We start from the raw sequence: 14,580 nt of genomic DNA, 5'->3' as shown, positions 1-14,580 counted from the left end.
GTACCACGATGCATGATTATTAGTCGTCTAGTGGATCAGAAACTAACCTTGTGATCATGTATGACAACCTTTCCCTATATAATCCAGCAGGGGTGTGAAATAACGGGTTGATTTTCAAAACATGTCTTTTTAAATGTAAACCACTGATCTCGAAAACCCTCCAGTGGACAGGAAATGCATTATGTGCATGTCAGACTGTTTCCATAAAAGACACAACTTTTATTAGCAGAGTTGGTTTTATTTATGAGGCCCATACAAAGCAAATCACACCAAAACAAAACCCCAGAACATTTACTGTCCCATGCACATGATGCTCAAACACTGAAACAGGAAAAAACAAGAACTACTATCACTTTGATACTGTAATAAAACGATTCCAGTCAGTAGGAGCATCAAACTAAAAAAAAAAAAGTCAAACTTTCCACACTCTTAACAAAACGGTACAGAGGATCCGATCAGTCTCATGGAGTAACTCATGCCGTTTTGTGCACAAACAACTGAATGCATTTTTGGACGAGGCTCAAAACGGGGAATTGTTGCAACATTCAGCTACAGAAAAATAAAGATTGAAGAAAGGAGGATGATTTAGTGATGCTCCAACTATTAACTGTCAAAACAAAGCAATCAGAATGCTACATGTTAGTGTTACTTAGTGAGTTATGATCTTGTTAGAACCAGCTGTTGCCTAGAACCTCACGATACAGAGGCCACAATATGATGTGTATCACAATACGCATTGATTTTGAATAATAACCATGTCCTACCTAAAATTTACTACAAAGTGCTGTTCCTTATTATTCTGTTTAACAGCGATCATACAACATTTAAATCCAGGCCCACAGATCTTAAAAAGGAAAATTAAACGGTGTGTTTCATATCCCAGAGTTAATAACAAGTGCAAATAAAATATTCTTACTTTTTTTTTAACTTCACATCCTTGAATGACTGTTTGTTTTGAATTGAGACTCTGTAGCACTCTGTAATATGGATTGGCCTCGGCTGCCACCTGTTGGCATTATTGTGCACTATGGGCTATGTTTTTTTTTTTCAAAACTGCCGTCATACAGCATCTGCATCAATACACACATGGGAAAGGAGTACGTCACTATATATATTGCTGTATTAATATTTTGAGCGCAGCCCTAATCTTGTGCATATGAAGCTACAGCATGTCACAAGGACAACACTTAAAAAAGACTTTTTGTTACACGGTTACAGCTGACAGTGACACTGAATTTAACCTACTTTAATATTCCTCAATCCTGCCACAGGTAATATAGTCCAGTTACATTTAATACTATGAAGCTATCAGCCTGCTTTACTGTTGCTATTTTAATGACACAGGTCGTCAAGACAACATGGGATTTGTTGTTGGGCCGTAAGGTAAACACCTTATAGGCTGCATCATGAAGGTGTGGCAACTGAGGAAAAGTCTAATTATCCAAATGATGTGTCGGATACAGTGTAGTAAGATAATTCTGCTCATTTGATGAATTTAATTTCTGTCCGTACAATATGTCACTTACCAATCTTTTGTAGGATAAAAGGGCCATGTACATGTTTCTTTTAATGGTGCAGTGATGGTGAGGAACTGGTACTAAACCATGTTCCGTCCAATTAGGTACAAATATGAATTAGAATTATATAAAGTTAAGAGTACCAAACCCTGCCATCATCTTAGTCAGATGCCAAGTTAAACACTCACGCTTTTATGCTCCTTGGTTGGGTAATGCTGCTGCAGCTGTGCCATTTGTGTTACAAGCAGAGAGTTAATAATGCATTCGATCCAAAAAGAGAGACTGGCAAGTTTCTCAACAAATGAAAAAGATAAATGCAGAAAGAACCATCAAAAACGGTGTTAGAACTTAATGTGAAAGTGCACTCCATGTCTAGTCAAGGCTCTTGTGAGGACTTCAAAAAACAGAAACTTCCCAGTTGTTATTATGCAAGTTAGTAAGTGCTGAGGAAACCTGGAGTACGGCATCAGGGAGAGGGACAAACTTTAGATGACAGAGAACTGGATGCCGTGTTTGTTCAGGCGATCCGTCAGTGTGGTCTTTGCAAAAGCAGCTCCTGGAGTATAAACTCCTCCCCTGGAAATGAAAGGATTTCATACCCAAGTCTCAGAAATTTGATCACTTGTGGAATTCAGGGCTGTTAAAACAGTACACTGTAAAATATGAAATAAATAGTGTATCGTGACATAGTTATAGATTATGATAAAGCAGAAATAGAAATTCTGGAGCAATATTTGCAACACGATGATCAAAAAATATCCCAGTTAAGCTCACTCTTGTTTCCTGGAAGAACTTTTATATTGTCATTTTATTTAATGTATTCTTTTCTTTTTTTGTCTTCAGCATTAACACATTACACTGGCATTTGGTTATTCATAGATTATCAATCACCCAACTCCTGTGGGAGTTGCAGATGATGATGTTGTGACATGTAAGCCCCTGTTTACATGGATGGATTGAAAAACTTAATTCTCAGAAAACTCAAACAAAAACCCCAGGAACCAAACACGTGGACTGGGCCTGGGGAATAGAAATCATCTAAATGTGCGGCCCAGGTATTAAGTCTCACATGAGCTCATCCAGGAATAGTACAAGTAATTAAGAGATTGATTTCGGAGGTGAAAATCAATTGAGCAAAGTGCAGAGTTGAATTAATAGTTCATGTTGTGTGCTATATTTGTATTTGGGTGTAAAGGTGTGTGACGATGACTCACGTCTTGGGCAAGGCTGTGGGTTCGTTGAGGATTGTTAGAGCAGCCTGTACCATGGTGATGGGTGTTGCCACGTATCCACACTCTGAGGAAAAACAGAAAGACAATTCAAAAAGCATTAGACACAACAAGGAAGGTGTTGAACTGAGTGTTTGGGCTACATTGCCTCATTACCCAGCTAGGACAGAAACTGACAGAAACAAGTATTGATTAAAATATGGTCGATTTCCATATTCACTTTACAATTAGTTTTAACATCAGATTCCTGTATTAATGGAGAGTTTATTGGGGTCTTTGAGGAAAACCACAGTATCCATTGTTGACATCAAGTACAATCTGGGATTTTTAGTTACCTGGTCCCTGAGCCAGTGTGTGGATCTTGGCATTAGGTTTTCCCTGGGAGGGGTCCTGCCCCTCTGTGTAGCCCTCTCCATAGAAAGAAAACTGGAAGGATGAACCCTCCATCTAATACATACATGGACACAGACACACACACACACACACACCAACACATTTCAGAAAACAGCATAATCTTTTTAGTGTTCTCTTGTACATTAACTAAATGGATTTGTTGCATATTCATGAACAGAATCACAGGGAGAGCATTAACTGAGTGTATACACCTCTTTTTGTTGTAACTTACATCAAACTTAAAAGGTATAATATGTAGTATTATCCTACGGTAATCCCTCTCAATCATCACTTACGACCCACTACAAGTGTGTAGTGGTGTCTGTACTGTATCTGCAGAGACCCGGCCCTCCGCCTGGAGTTTCCTCCTTATTTTGGAGACGTGCAGGGACGTGTGTTTTTTCACGCCCCTCACCGTCTCATACTTACGCACAGGGATAAAGACAGTGGCCCTCATTTATCAAACGAACGTACGGCAGAAAAACGTGCGTACGACCATTTCCTGGCAAACTTCGGCATTTATCAATTTGGACGTGAGCGGGAGCTACGATCAAATCTCACGTCTGGTCTGAGGTCGTGTACGCACATTTGAGCCTGTGTATTTGCGGTGCAGCACAGCAAAATCTGTCTGAAAATAATTAACAAACCTCAGCTGTCATTAAGCATAAGCAGTCACATATTAAGAACAGATCAAAACGGATTCTTAAAACAAATTAAAAAAATAAAATTGTGGTTGGAGCAATTGATTGTACTCATGTGCGTCTGAAGGCACCATCTATGAATGATTAGGTGATTTGTGGTGCCAAGCTATCGCTTTTAAACGTGGTGGCCAGGTGGCCAGGGACACACACACACGATTCTTTTATATTTAAAACAGCTCGGCTCCAGCCCCCCGCGACCCCGACAGGGACAAGGTTGAAGATGAATGAATGAAAAGGAAAGCCAACTTGCAGAGCCAATCTCCTCGGTTGGTGGCTACCCTCGATAAATTGCATTAAATCAAAAAAGGTATCAGATGATAAACATTTTGGTATGGTTCTCTTAGACTACAAAGGTATTCTCTAACAGAATACCTAATAACCCCGCTGGCAGACCCCGCTACAGAGCAGGAGCGCAAGTTCAGCAGTGCGCACACACGCACACGGGTCACAGTGGAGCGCTGCTTCAGGTTGACTGCCTCCGTTATTTGTTTCCATACAGCGTTTTGATGGGCCCCTTTTATTCCACTCTTAAGACTGCCAAAAAGCACATCTTTATTTTGCTCCATCTCGGATGTCAGGATGCCGATCTCTGTGCTGGAAAAACGTCTTTTCTTCCCTGCGTTTCTCCTCTACATGTTTGACCTCAGTGGGCGAGGCCTTCGAACCAGGAATATTTAAGGGCTTAACATGTTAATGACGATCAAATTCAGCCGCCGCATTTATCAAGGCCCGCTCATTCGTACGCTGAGATTGGTCCGATACGAATGTTTCTTAAATCACATGTGGGTCCTTTCCTACGACCAATTCTGCGCTCAGATCTGCGCCCCAAGATTGATAAATGAGGGCCAGTGTGTCTGTTTAACCAACACACAGAGGCAGGCTCAGAGATCATTTCTTGCTTTAAGCCCTGTGTTTTATCACACTTTACCTGCTTTCTAGTCGGTCCAGCCTTAGAGAAGAACCCAAAGGAGAAGAACTCTGGGTGCTGAGGAGGTGGGTATAAACAAAAGACGGATATAAGCACCTACAGTAAACATTCACTCAAATTTCTTTGTTGCAAGATAAGTTGGATAATTCAGTTAGACAGTTGCAAAATGTAAAGTGAATTATGTCATGTTTGTTTACCTTGATGAGCAGGTTGCGTCCAAAACTGAACTTGACTAAGAGCCAGAACATCATGCCAGCAAACATCATCTTGATAATGTTGCCAATACCTCCTACTCCTGCATACGCTCCATACTGAACCTAAAGAAAACAATCCCAGATTATTTGATGCTCGACAAATGTAGCAGAGGCAGCAATATACCAACTGTGTCCATGCTGGGGCCATCCTAACCTGAAAACAAGACTGGTGAGGGAGTGTTCCTGCACACCGTGGTGACTCTGAATGTTTTAAGTAAAAACTAATAAAAACAGTCAAAATAATGAGAAGAATGGGTGAGAATGATTTTCTTCGCTACAAGTTACACCATCAGAAGTGGAGCGTGGGAATGATACCTGTGATCAAAATGTCTTGTCCAAAAGAAATTAGCTGCAGGTTCGTCACTAATCCCAGATTTTCCATATAAACATTCTCGCTGGATTGGAAAATCCCAATTAACACAGTCAGGTTCAAACCAAAACATCAAAATTGATTACATCTATAGTACTGAGACATATTATTAGACACACCAGCGTCTAGAACAATCTAGTAAGAATTACTTTTACATGTGACTCACTCAAGGAAAAGTGTTAGTAAAAAGAAAAAAGGAAATTAAAGACTGACCGGTTTGGCCTGATGCTCGTCCACCAGAAAGCGCTGAGTCCTCTTCACAACAGATGGATCAGAGCCCATGAATGGCACCGTATACTGCTGGATCTCATTACTGTAGAACAAAGTTCCCCTACAAATACACACACAGAAATACACGGTGAGAAAACACAACATTTTCAGTGATGTGAAAACGTGTGGGGGCAAACTGTAGTACATGCTCGGTTTTGTTTCAGTCCTTCAGTACACACCAGTGTTTCCACTGCACCAGACACAGGATTGTGCACTGGTCGCAGCAGACCAATATTATTGTCAGTTACCATCTTATTTCCATATATATAGAATATAAGCGTATATGTCGCCTGATAAGGTAGCACAGTGGTGTAGTGGTTAGCACTGTTGCCTCGCAGCAAGAGGGTTCCTGTGTAGAGTTTGCATGTTCTCCCCGTGTCTGAGTGTGTTTTCTCCGGGGTCTCCAGCTTCCTCCCACAGTCCAAAGACAGGCATGTGTTAGGTTAATTGATGACTCTAAAATTGCCCGCAGGTGTGAATGGTTGTCTGTTCATCTCTATGTGCCCTGCAATACTGTCTTCCTGTCCGGGGTGTACCCCGCCTCAGGCCTAACGTTAGCTGGGATCTGCTCCAGCGTCCCGCGACCCCAGTAGGGACAAGCTGAGAAGTTGAAGATGATGGTATCGGCTGATAAGTAACAAGAAACCAAAATACCAAACAAATGTTTGAGGCCATTTAAAAACACTGTTGCCACTACATGGATTTTCCACCAGAGGCCAATGACACTTTTTTCAAAATGTACAGTGCTCAGTCCATATCTTTAACTCTTTAAGGGATCCCAATAGAACACATTGCCTTATACAGTATATTTATTTGTTTTTAAAACAATTTTGGATAATATATTTCTATTGGATTTCTAAACTCTCAAATATCGATGTCTGTGTTGGCCGTAAGGCTCTCCTGAAAGTACGCCACTTCTCTGTGACATTATGTTTGATTTTAATGATAGATTTCTGTCAGCCACGCAATCTGACATGATGCGCAGAAAAAACAAAGACAAACCGTGTCACAGCTGGGGTTGCAGTTTTTACGTGCTGTTCATATATTAAAATATCCTTTCCTAACAGGCTAGTAATGTATAAGAGGCGAGGCAAAGCCCACAGTCCTTGTTTCTGTGCAAAAACATCAGGAATGACAAAATGTCTCCAAAAATTAGAAGAATAGCCTACATTTGGCTCTGAATATAAACATAATTGTGAACTAGCCAATATAATATTGATTTCCCGAAGGATTCCAGTGAGGAAAAGTTATTTGCTTTATTTTGAAGAAAGCTAAAAGGCATTTCTACTGGACGTACCTGCGTTTGAGCTTGGAGCCAACAGTAGGGAGAGCTTTGTGGTTAAACTTCCTCCTGAGACTCTGGAGGTTTTGGCTATCTGAAAAACCGTAGATGGCTGACTGCCACGTGCCATCGTGGATACATCCGCCCTGATAGAGAAACACAGACAGACACACACAAACAAAGGGAGAAAATGTGAACGTGAGAGCATGAATTCAATGAAGGAGGACATAAACAAGGAGACATGAAAACCAAGACACTGTGATGTCACATAAATATAAGAAATGAGTTTACAAAAATGGGGGAAGATAAGCTGGTCCACTGCTTGGACTTATGGGTAATGTAGTGACATTACCTCCTCTCCTGAGCCGAAAGTCAGGAAGCTCTCCACTGCAGTCAGCGTTCCTGTGGAGGAACACACATACATACACTCTAACTAGCTAATATTACGGTGAATAAATCCTTAATAGCAGCAGAAAAAGTAGACTACTGCATATCAGTGTCAGAGAGGGTTCCTTTTTAATGCATCTGTGTTTTTGTGTGTATGTCAGTATGTGCATACCCTTGAACTGGTCCTTGGTGTAGAGGACTCCCATGTCTGCAGGTATGGAGTCAAATCCACAGCTCCCTATGATGTACACACCTTTGTCAGCTGCCGGACTGTTGTAGTTCAACTGCATACCCTCCAGAAACTGCACACAGCCAGACAGAAACACACAGAAATGTGTCGAGGCACAAATAGAAACACATACACAAAATGCTTTTCTTTTAGTCTACCTGTTAGTTATTCTATAATCAGAATCAGAAATACTTTAATAATCCCCGGGGCAAAACAATTTTCATTCATTCATTCATCTTCAACCGCTTATCCCGGGGTCGGGGTCGCGGGGGTGCTGGAGCCGATCCCAGCTGACATCGGGCGAAAGGCGGGGTACACCCTGGACAGGACGCCAGTCTATCACAGGGCACATAGAGACGTACAGAGACAGACAACCATTCACACCTACGGGCAATTTTAGACTCATCAATTAACCTAACACATGCATGTCTTTGGACTGTGGGAGGAAACCGGAGTACCCGGTGAAAACCCACGCAGACACGGGGAGAACATGCAGAAAGGCCAAGGACGGGATGCGAACCTGTGACCTTCTTGCTGTGAGGCGACAGTGCTAACCACTACACCACCGTGTAGCCCTGCGAAACAATTTTTGTTACAAAACTCCAGACATACAAACAACAAATATCATACAGACTAAACATGTATAATGTATTCAATTCAACAGATTTTTGGAACATAATCAACAATGAGCAGAAATGGTGATTCGGTCCTTGTGATGAAGGTGGTGAGGTATTTAGTGAAGCTTTCAGAGACTCTTTAGGATCTGAGACACACATAAACATCAAGTCAGGCTGTCAGAGAGCCGCCTGACAGCGAGGGAAAACTGCTGTCATGGGACCAAGTGAGAGGTTATTTTGTCTAACAGGCTACAGCATGAAACGCAGCACGTCTCCCATTTGAGTCAAATTAATTCACACAAAAGCTGAATGTTAGGACATCTGCAGGATAAGATCCATGCAATGTCCACTGACAACATGCACACAGAGACAGAAGAATTAAATTCTTACTGGATTGAAACCACAAATATTATGCAAAACGAAAAGAGTAGAGAGGTCAATAACTTAAATGCATTTAACCTGTATTGTCTAGACAAGAGTTTAGACGAGGCAGGTCTCTCAGACAGGAAAACATGGTAATAAAACAGAAAGGAGGGCAAAACTCTGTTTAATGAACATGCGTTATTAAATTAAAAGCATCTATTCTGATTAGTGAGATTCAGACCGCAAGAGGGGGAAAAAAGAGATTAAACAAACAAACAAAAAAAAAAATCAACCAGTACACTGTAATGCTTTATACTATACTGTACGTAATGATTAATATTGTGCACACGCCATAAAAAAGTAATATGGCACTACGGGTACCATACCTGAGGCTCTCCACTGATGTCAATATGGTGAGCTCCGTTCTCCACACAGGCTTTGACCACTGGCTCGCCGTATAACCTATACTACACACAGACACACACACACAGACACACACACACAAGAATTAATGCACTGAATTATGAAATTAATTGTTTATATACTGCCACACCAGTATAGCTGAAACAATATGCTATATCTCTTTGATAGGCATTAAAACAAATAATATAATAAATGGCAAAGAGCGCTAAGGTTGTATTGAGAGCCCATGACCCCTATTAACTGAATACCCTTCTTATAAACGGTTATAACTTTTAACACAACAATTCATAACCCCACAATTAACACTCTTTAACAAGGCACAACACCATGTCACACAACAATTTGTAACATATGAACAATTTGAAACACACCACCGAACTGCATGTTTTTATACTCTAAACACTCCAGACAGTAGAATGAGCCACAATTACCCTATATTAAGGCCAAGTCATGAGAAAAATACTTTTACATAATGTAAATAGTCCAAAAACCATGATAAAAATATTTGGCAAAACCAACCAGCACTAACTTCTGGTCAATCTTCTTTATAATTAATAAAACTCAATCAGCCGTCCTTGACGTATTTGATCATATGTATTTAACACAAGTCTGATGTAAGAGAAGGAATGGGTGCAGCATGCATGCATCAACACCGCCATACCAACAGCTTAAAGAAACAAAACTTTGTCTCATCTTATATCTATAATGTCTTGGGTAACCAAGTCATAAAAGGGTCGTTTCTTCCCTTGCATATCACAGGACGACTGGACATCTCAAGGTCTTATCGCTTGTTGTTCCCACCGGACGGCCTAACCCTTCACACACAAAGTCGGCCAAGGGTGAAGGCTGTATGAGGCCCCTGACGATGCAGAAACCATATATTTCTTCATACCTAATTTATTTCCCCGCTGTTTCATTGTATCTATGCCCCCCTAAATCTCGATCGGCACATCGCCCCAAAGTTGCACAACATGATCCCTGACTGGCTTTCACACAGAAACACAGCAGCTGCAGAATCCAGTTGAACCTGTTCATTGTGCTCAAATGTCTTTTTATATATTCGTGTTCATTATTACACAGCTTTGCTGACTACTCGATTCTGATTGACATCGCCATTCTATCAGAATATATCTGCCGCTATGAATAACAGACCGTTACTATGGCACAGTTGAGCGAGCGGGTCATTATTGCAAATTAAATCCCTTCAGGGGGATTCAACACCTCCTGTCTGAGCAATAATAGCCCTCTACAGTATCCCTTCCATCTAACATGGAAGTGATTCTTCTTATGAGCTGGCTTTCTGTTTGTGGTCTTCATAAGTAATCTTCACACTACACAGACCAACTTGCAGAGCGAGGTACATTGTTCACAGGTAACACTCATTGTTCCCTTGACTACTGCGTAGGACGTTTGGTTTACAGAATAGTATGTGGTTTTAACAATCTGGTAATATCCTATTTATTACCTTTATACTCAAACAGGAAATGATGAGTGGCTTTGTATTGTCATTATAAAGTGAAACTGAAAAGAAAGATCAGTCGGTCCATCTGCTTTTGGCTTCAACTGAGCAGCATTAGAAGTTTAGAAACGGAATAATTTGGTTTGGAACAAGAACCTGAATGAAGCTCAGGACGCAAAGCAGTGCTGAAAACCTACTTTCATTCTGACTTTGACACAATAAATGTTATTGTGTGCTGTAACTCTATGTAAATAAAGGCTGCTCTGTGTGTCTGTGTGTGTGTGTTTGAGAAGAGGGAGAAAAACAGTGCTACGATGATGAGAAAGGAAATTGCCAACATACCAGTGCAGTGAGATGATGTGAGGAAAAAATAGTTTGTATAATAAGACGAAGCAAGTTCTGTGTGTTAAAGAAAAATGTATATTTCTGTGAACTGATCTACTTACAGGCCCCACACAGTTGAGAACAATCACAGCCTGCTTGCACATGGCTGCCAGGGAGTCTGGTTCTTCTACATCTGCCACGAGGATGTCCACCTCTGACCTGAGCTCAGGCTTACCTGCACACACACCACACACACCACACACACCACACACACCACACACACCACACACACCACACACACACACACACACACACACACACACACACACACACACACATATATTTATGATCTGTGTTAAAATGTCTTTACTGTATACCTAATGTGTAAAAACAACGTGTATTTTTCTTTGTTCAGCTTTCTGTCAGAATCCTTGTGTGCGTACAAATACTTGGCCATTAAAGATGATTCTGATACTGTGAGAGAGGCTAAACACAAAAATAGGCCACAAGAAGTGTTGCATGAAATGTATAAAGTTTTCAACCCTGCAGTCTTTTTAAATGTACTTTATAAGGGAGAGAATTTGCATCAGAAAATAGAAGCTGGTTTTAAATGTGTCACTGTAGCAGTTTGGGGCTGGTGGGAGAAAGGCCGCATTTCTGTTTAAACTGCAGTTTTCTGTGTTTCCTGAATGACTGGCTAACTTGTCAGGCTGTGTGAGCGCTGTCACACACGGGGATCGTACAGTGGGCAGGTTTGTTCCGTCAGCTGTTGTCCACTCCCTGAGCAGACAACAGAATAACTATCTAATCCTCTGGAAACTCACATTACTATCATGACAGAGGAATAACTCCTGATGGACTTCACTTTCCATGTTTAGAGTGTTGCATGGATACAAACAGTCAACCTGGAAAATTACTGGCACACTAAACACACCGTGTACGGGTATTCAGTAAATATTCGTCACACATTTGATACATTAACTGCTTTTAGGGGGATTCTATTACTGTCAATCAGCAAATATTAATTGCTAAGTATTTGAAAAAGTATCTATTTAAGTAGTCTGTTAATGCAAAAGGCATAAACATTCGTCCTCGTTCCGTTTTTCTTGGTTTTGTTTAACCGTAACTTGTTTATCTTTGACTTTTGAACTGTTGGTTGGACAAAACAAGAACCTACAATGTCAACATGGACTCTAGAGGCCTCATTGTGATGGGAACATATTTTGCCAAATATATAAATCAATGAATTAATTGAGTACCTACTTAAGAGATTAATCCATAATGAGACTAATCATTAAGTTAAGTTATCAGATAAACAACTACAAAAAACTGATCACCAGAAGGTAAACTGACTTAAAGTGTGTTTGGTTAATCATTTACAGTATCAAGCAGAAATATAAACATTTACTGATTACAAAAAATGACTTGCTGCAGCATATACTCTTTAAATATTCTACGATTCAATTTCATAATTCTTTTTAATTAGCTTCTATTAGTTAGACAAAGTAAACAAATGTAGACATGCACCCCTGAGGACAGACAGGTTATCAGTTAGTTATTATTAGTTGAGTGATTCCTGACTGCATCAATAATTATGATAATATTATTTATATGGATGTAACAAAAACTCCCACTGTTTAAATTAAATGACTAACTTTTTGTTGCAACCTCGCTTGAACTTTGGAGTTCAGTCAGAGTTTAGGTTCAAAGTCATGTTAAACTTATCACCATCACTTATCACAACAGATTAGTCAGAAGGGTCGGGGTTGAACTATGTGGCTTTGCCTAAGAAAAACTAAATATTCTTTATCACTATTATGGACAACTACATTATCCTTGCATTTGACACCAAACCACTTAACAGTCACTCCCTGTTGCAGGATAGTCGGTTCTAGAAACAACTAATAGGATTGTCCAGATACGTACTGAGGACTCCGGCGGCCTGCTCCAGGACTTTCTCCAGCTTCTGCTTGCTCCTGCCTGCCACGGCCCACTTCAGGGTCCCTCTCGGACCCTCGGACACAGTCCGGGCCACCTCCTCCACCACAAACTGGCCCGTGAACCCGGAGGCTCCGAAGATAACCAGCTGGTACGGCCTGCTTGGGGATGTTTCAACGCGCGCCATGGTCCACGATAAGGGGCTGTAAGAGCTGAACGACACCTGCAGCTCTCTGACACACGGACGACAGGAGACAGCGACTGCGAGCTCTTCTGACAGCGTGTCTGTGTCTACTTCCGCAGCAGCAGCAAGGCTAATGCCGAGGCTAGTGGGGCGAGGCTGGGACACCAAAACAACGCATGCGCAAAGGAACTGGGTCTTCGCTGTTGGAGGGTTCCAGCAGATGGCGCTGAAATAAAGTGATGGTTTCACTCAGGTGCTCTGTGAAGTGAATCACCCCTCCATGTTCTATGATTACACTTTTCTAAAATGCTATTGAAAAAAATCAATACACTTCGATGCTCCAGAAACATTCACAATACTGAAAAATGGAGGAATAAACATGACTTAAGTCTCAACAAATACATTAATAAATACATGTAGGTGAAGAAAATGTAGAAATAGATGTAAAACATTTATTTATTTATTGATCCCCTTTTTTATGCATTTATTTATTATTGTATTTATTCATACATATATTCATGCATTCATTTATTTATTCCGGCATTTATTAATTCATTAATTTAGTTATTTAATTATGTATTCATTATTTTATTTATACACTTATTCATGCTTGTATTTATTCTTTTATTTATTCATGCATTCATTCACGCATTTATTTAGTTATTGTTTTATTCCAGCATTTATTAATTCACTTATTTCCTTATTTCTTTTTTATTTATTTATACATTTATTTATTCATACATTTATTTATGCATTTATTCATGCATTTATTTATTTATTCCTGTATTTATACATTTATTTATTTATTGATACTTAAATATGTTAAGTCCTCTACACTGAAAGTGTATTTCTAAATGTAGTAACAACATAAACTAAAATGTACAAGGACAGTCAAACATAGAAAAGGACTGAAGAATAACAAAAAAATAACTTATTCTTGTTATGTGATAGTGCGCCAGCTATTGAGCCTCTCGGCAATAGCTGGCCAGATGTGGCTGCGCATGCGTTAAATGCCCCACCGATCAGACATTTATTTTGGTGTCCCAGCCTCCTTCCATTAGCTCTGGCTAACACGCCAACACTCCAACAGACAACAACCGCGGTAGTTGTTTGAGTTGCTTTAACAAATACATATAAAGGAAGTGTGTTACGTTACGTATGTATTCATGAGCGAGTTATATATTTCTAGCGATGCTTGGCCAAATGTCGTTTAAGTATGTATTTATTGTAGCATATTAGCCATGTTAGCATGACAACTTCCGTGAGTTTGTGATTGTTGTTTTTTCAATTTAAAAATCTTTATTTCAGATTAAGAACAAGCAGACAATCTGCAAAAATATCCATACAAATAAGACCAGCGTGCAAATAATTAATATAATATATAATTAAATAAACAATCACAACAACAGTCACAATAGGTCAATATGTTCATGGGTCAAACAGGTTTGACTTCAATTGTTTTTGTTTTTCAATTAAAATCTTTATTTCAGATTAAGAACAAGCAGACAATCAGCAAAAATAAATATCCATACAAATAAGACCAACGTGCAAATAATTCATATAATTAAATAAACAATAACAACAACAGGTTCGACTTTGATTTGATTTTTTTGTTTTTCAGGGAAAACCTTTATTTTCACAATTGAAAAGTACAGTGTTCAAACAATCAGTGTTCAAAGAAACATACACCGACAGATAAAGGGGCGGATTAA

General features: G+C 39.8%; 1 protein-coding gene across 1 annotated transcript; it reads right to left on the bottom strand.

Moving 5' to 3' along the window:
- Positions 1 to 223: 223 nt before the first annotated feature.
- On the bottom strand, positions 224 to 12,978 carry LOC310947607 (saccharopine dehydrogenase-like oxidoreductase). Its single transcript, XM_083914473.1, has 12 exons — positions 12,673 to 12,978; positions 10,869 to 10,981; positions 8,927 to 9,007; positions 7,504 to 7,633; positions 7,297 to 7,346; positions 6,960 to 7,090; positions 5,606 to 5,723; positions 4,966 to 5,085; positions 4,769 to 4,825; positions 3,082 to 3,193; positions 2,732 to 2,813; positions 224 to 2,093 (listed from the first exon to the last, which is right to left on the bottom strand). The coding sequence occupies exons 1-12, from the start codon at positions 12,869 to 12,871 to the stop codon at positions 2,003 to 2,005; spliced, it is 1,284 nt and encodes a 427-aa protein (XP_083770599.1). The 5' UTR covers positions 12,872 to 12,978; the 3' UTR covers positions 224 to 2,002.
- Positions 12,979 to 14,580: the final 1,602 nt, after the last annotated feature.

This window comes from Echiichthys vipera (assembly GCF_963691815.1).
Source record: "Echiichthys vipera genome assembly, chromosome: 1".
NCBI lineage: Eukaryota > Metazoa > Chordata > Actinopteri > Perciformes > Trachinidae > Echiichthys > Echiichthys vipera.
Note: the sequence above shows the minus strand (reverse complement) of the source record. Positions and strands in the feature narration are given on the sequence as shown.

Excerpts from the sequence above, each read along its gene's own strand:
- LOC310947607 (XM_083914473.1), bottom strand. The coding sequence starts at position 12,871 with ATGGCGCGCGTTGAAACATCCCCAAGCAGGCCGTACCAGCTGGTTATC. Across the intron at positions 9,008-10,868 it reads TTCTCAACTGTGTGGGGCCT|TATAGGTTATACGGCGAGCC; the intron begins GTAAGTAGATCA and ends GTCTGTGTGTAG. Across the intron at positions 4,826-4,965 it reads GACGCAACCTGCTCATCAAG|CACCCAGAGTTCTTCTCCTT; the intron begins GTAAACAAACAT and ends CCACCTCCTCAG.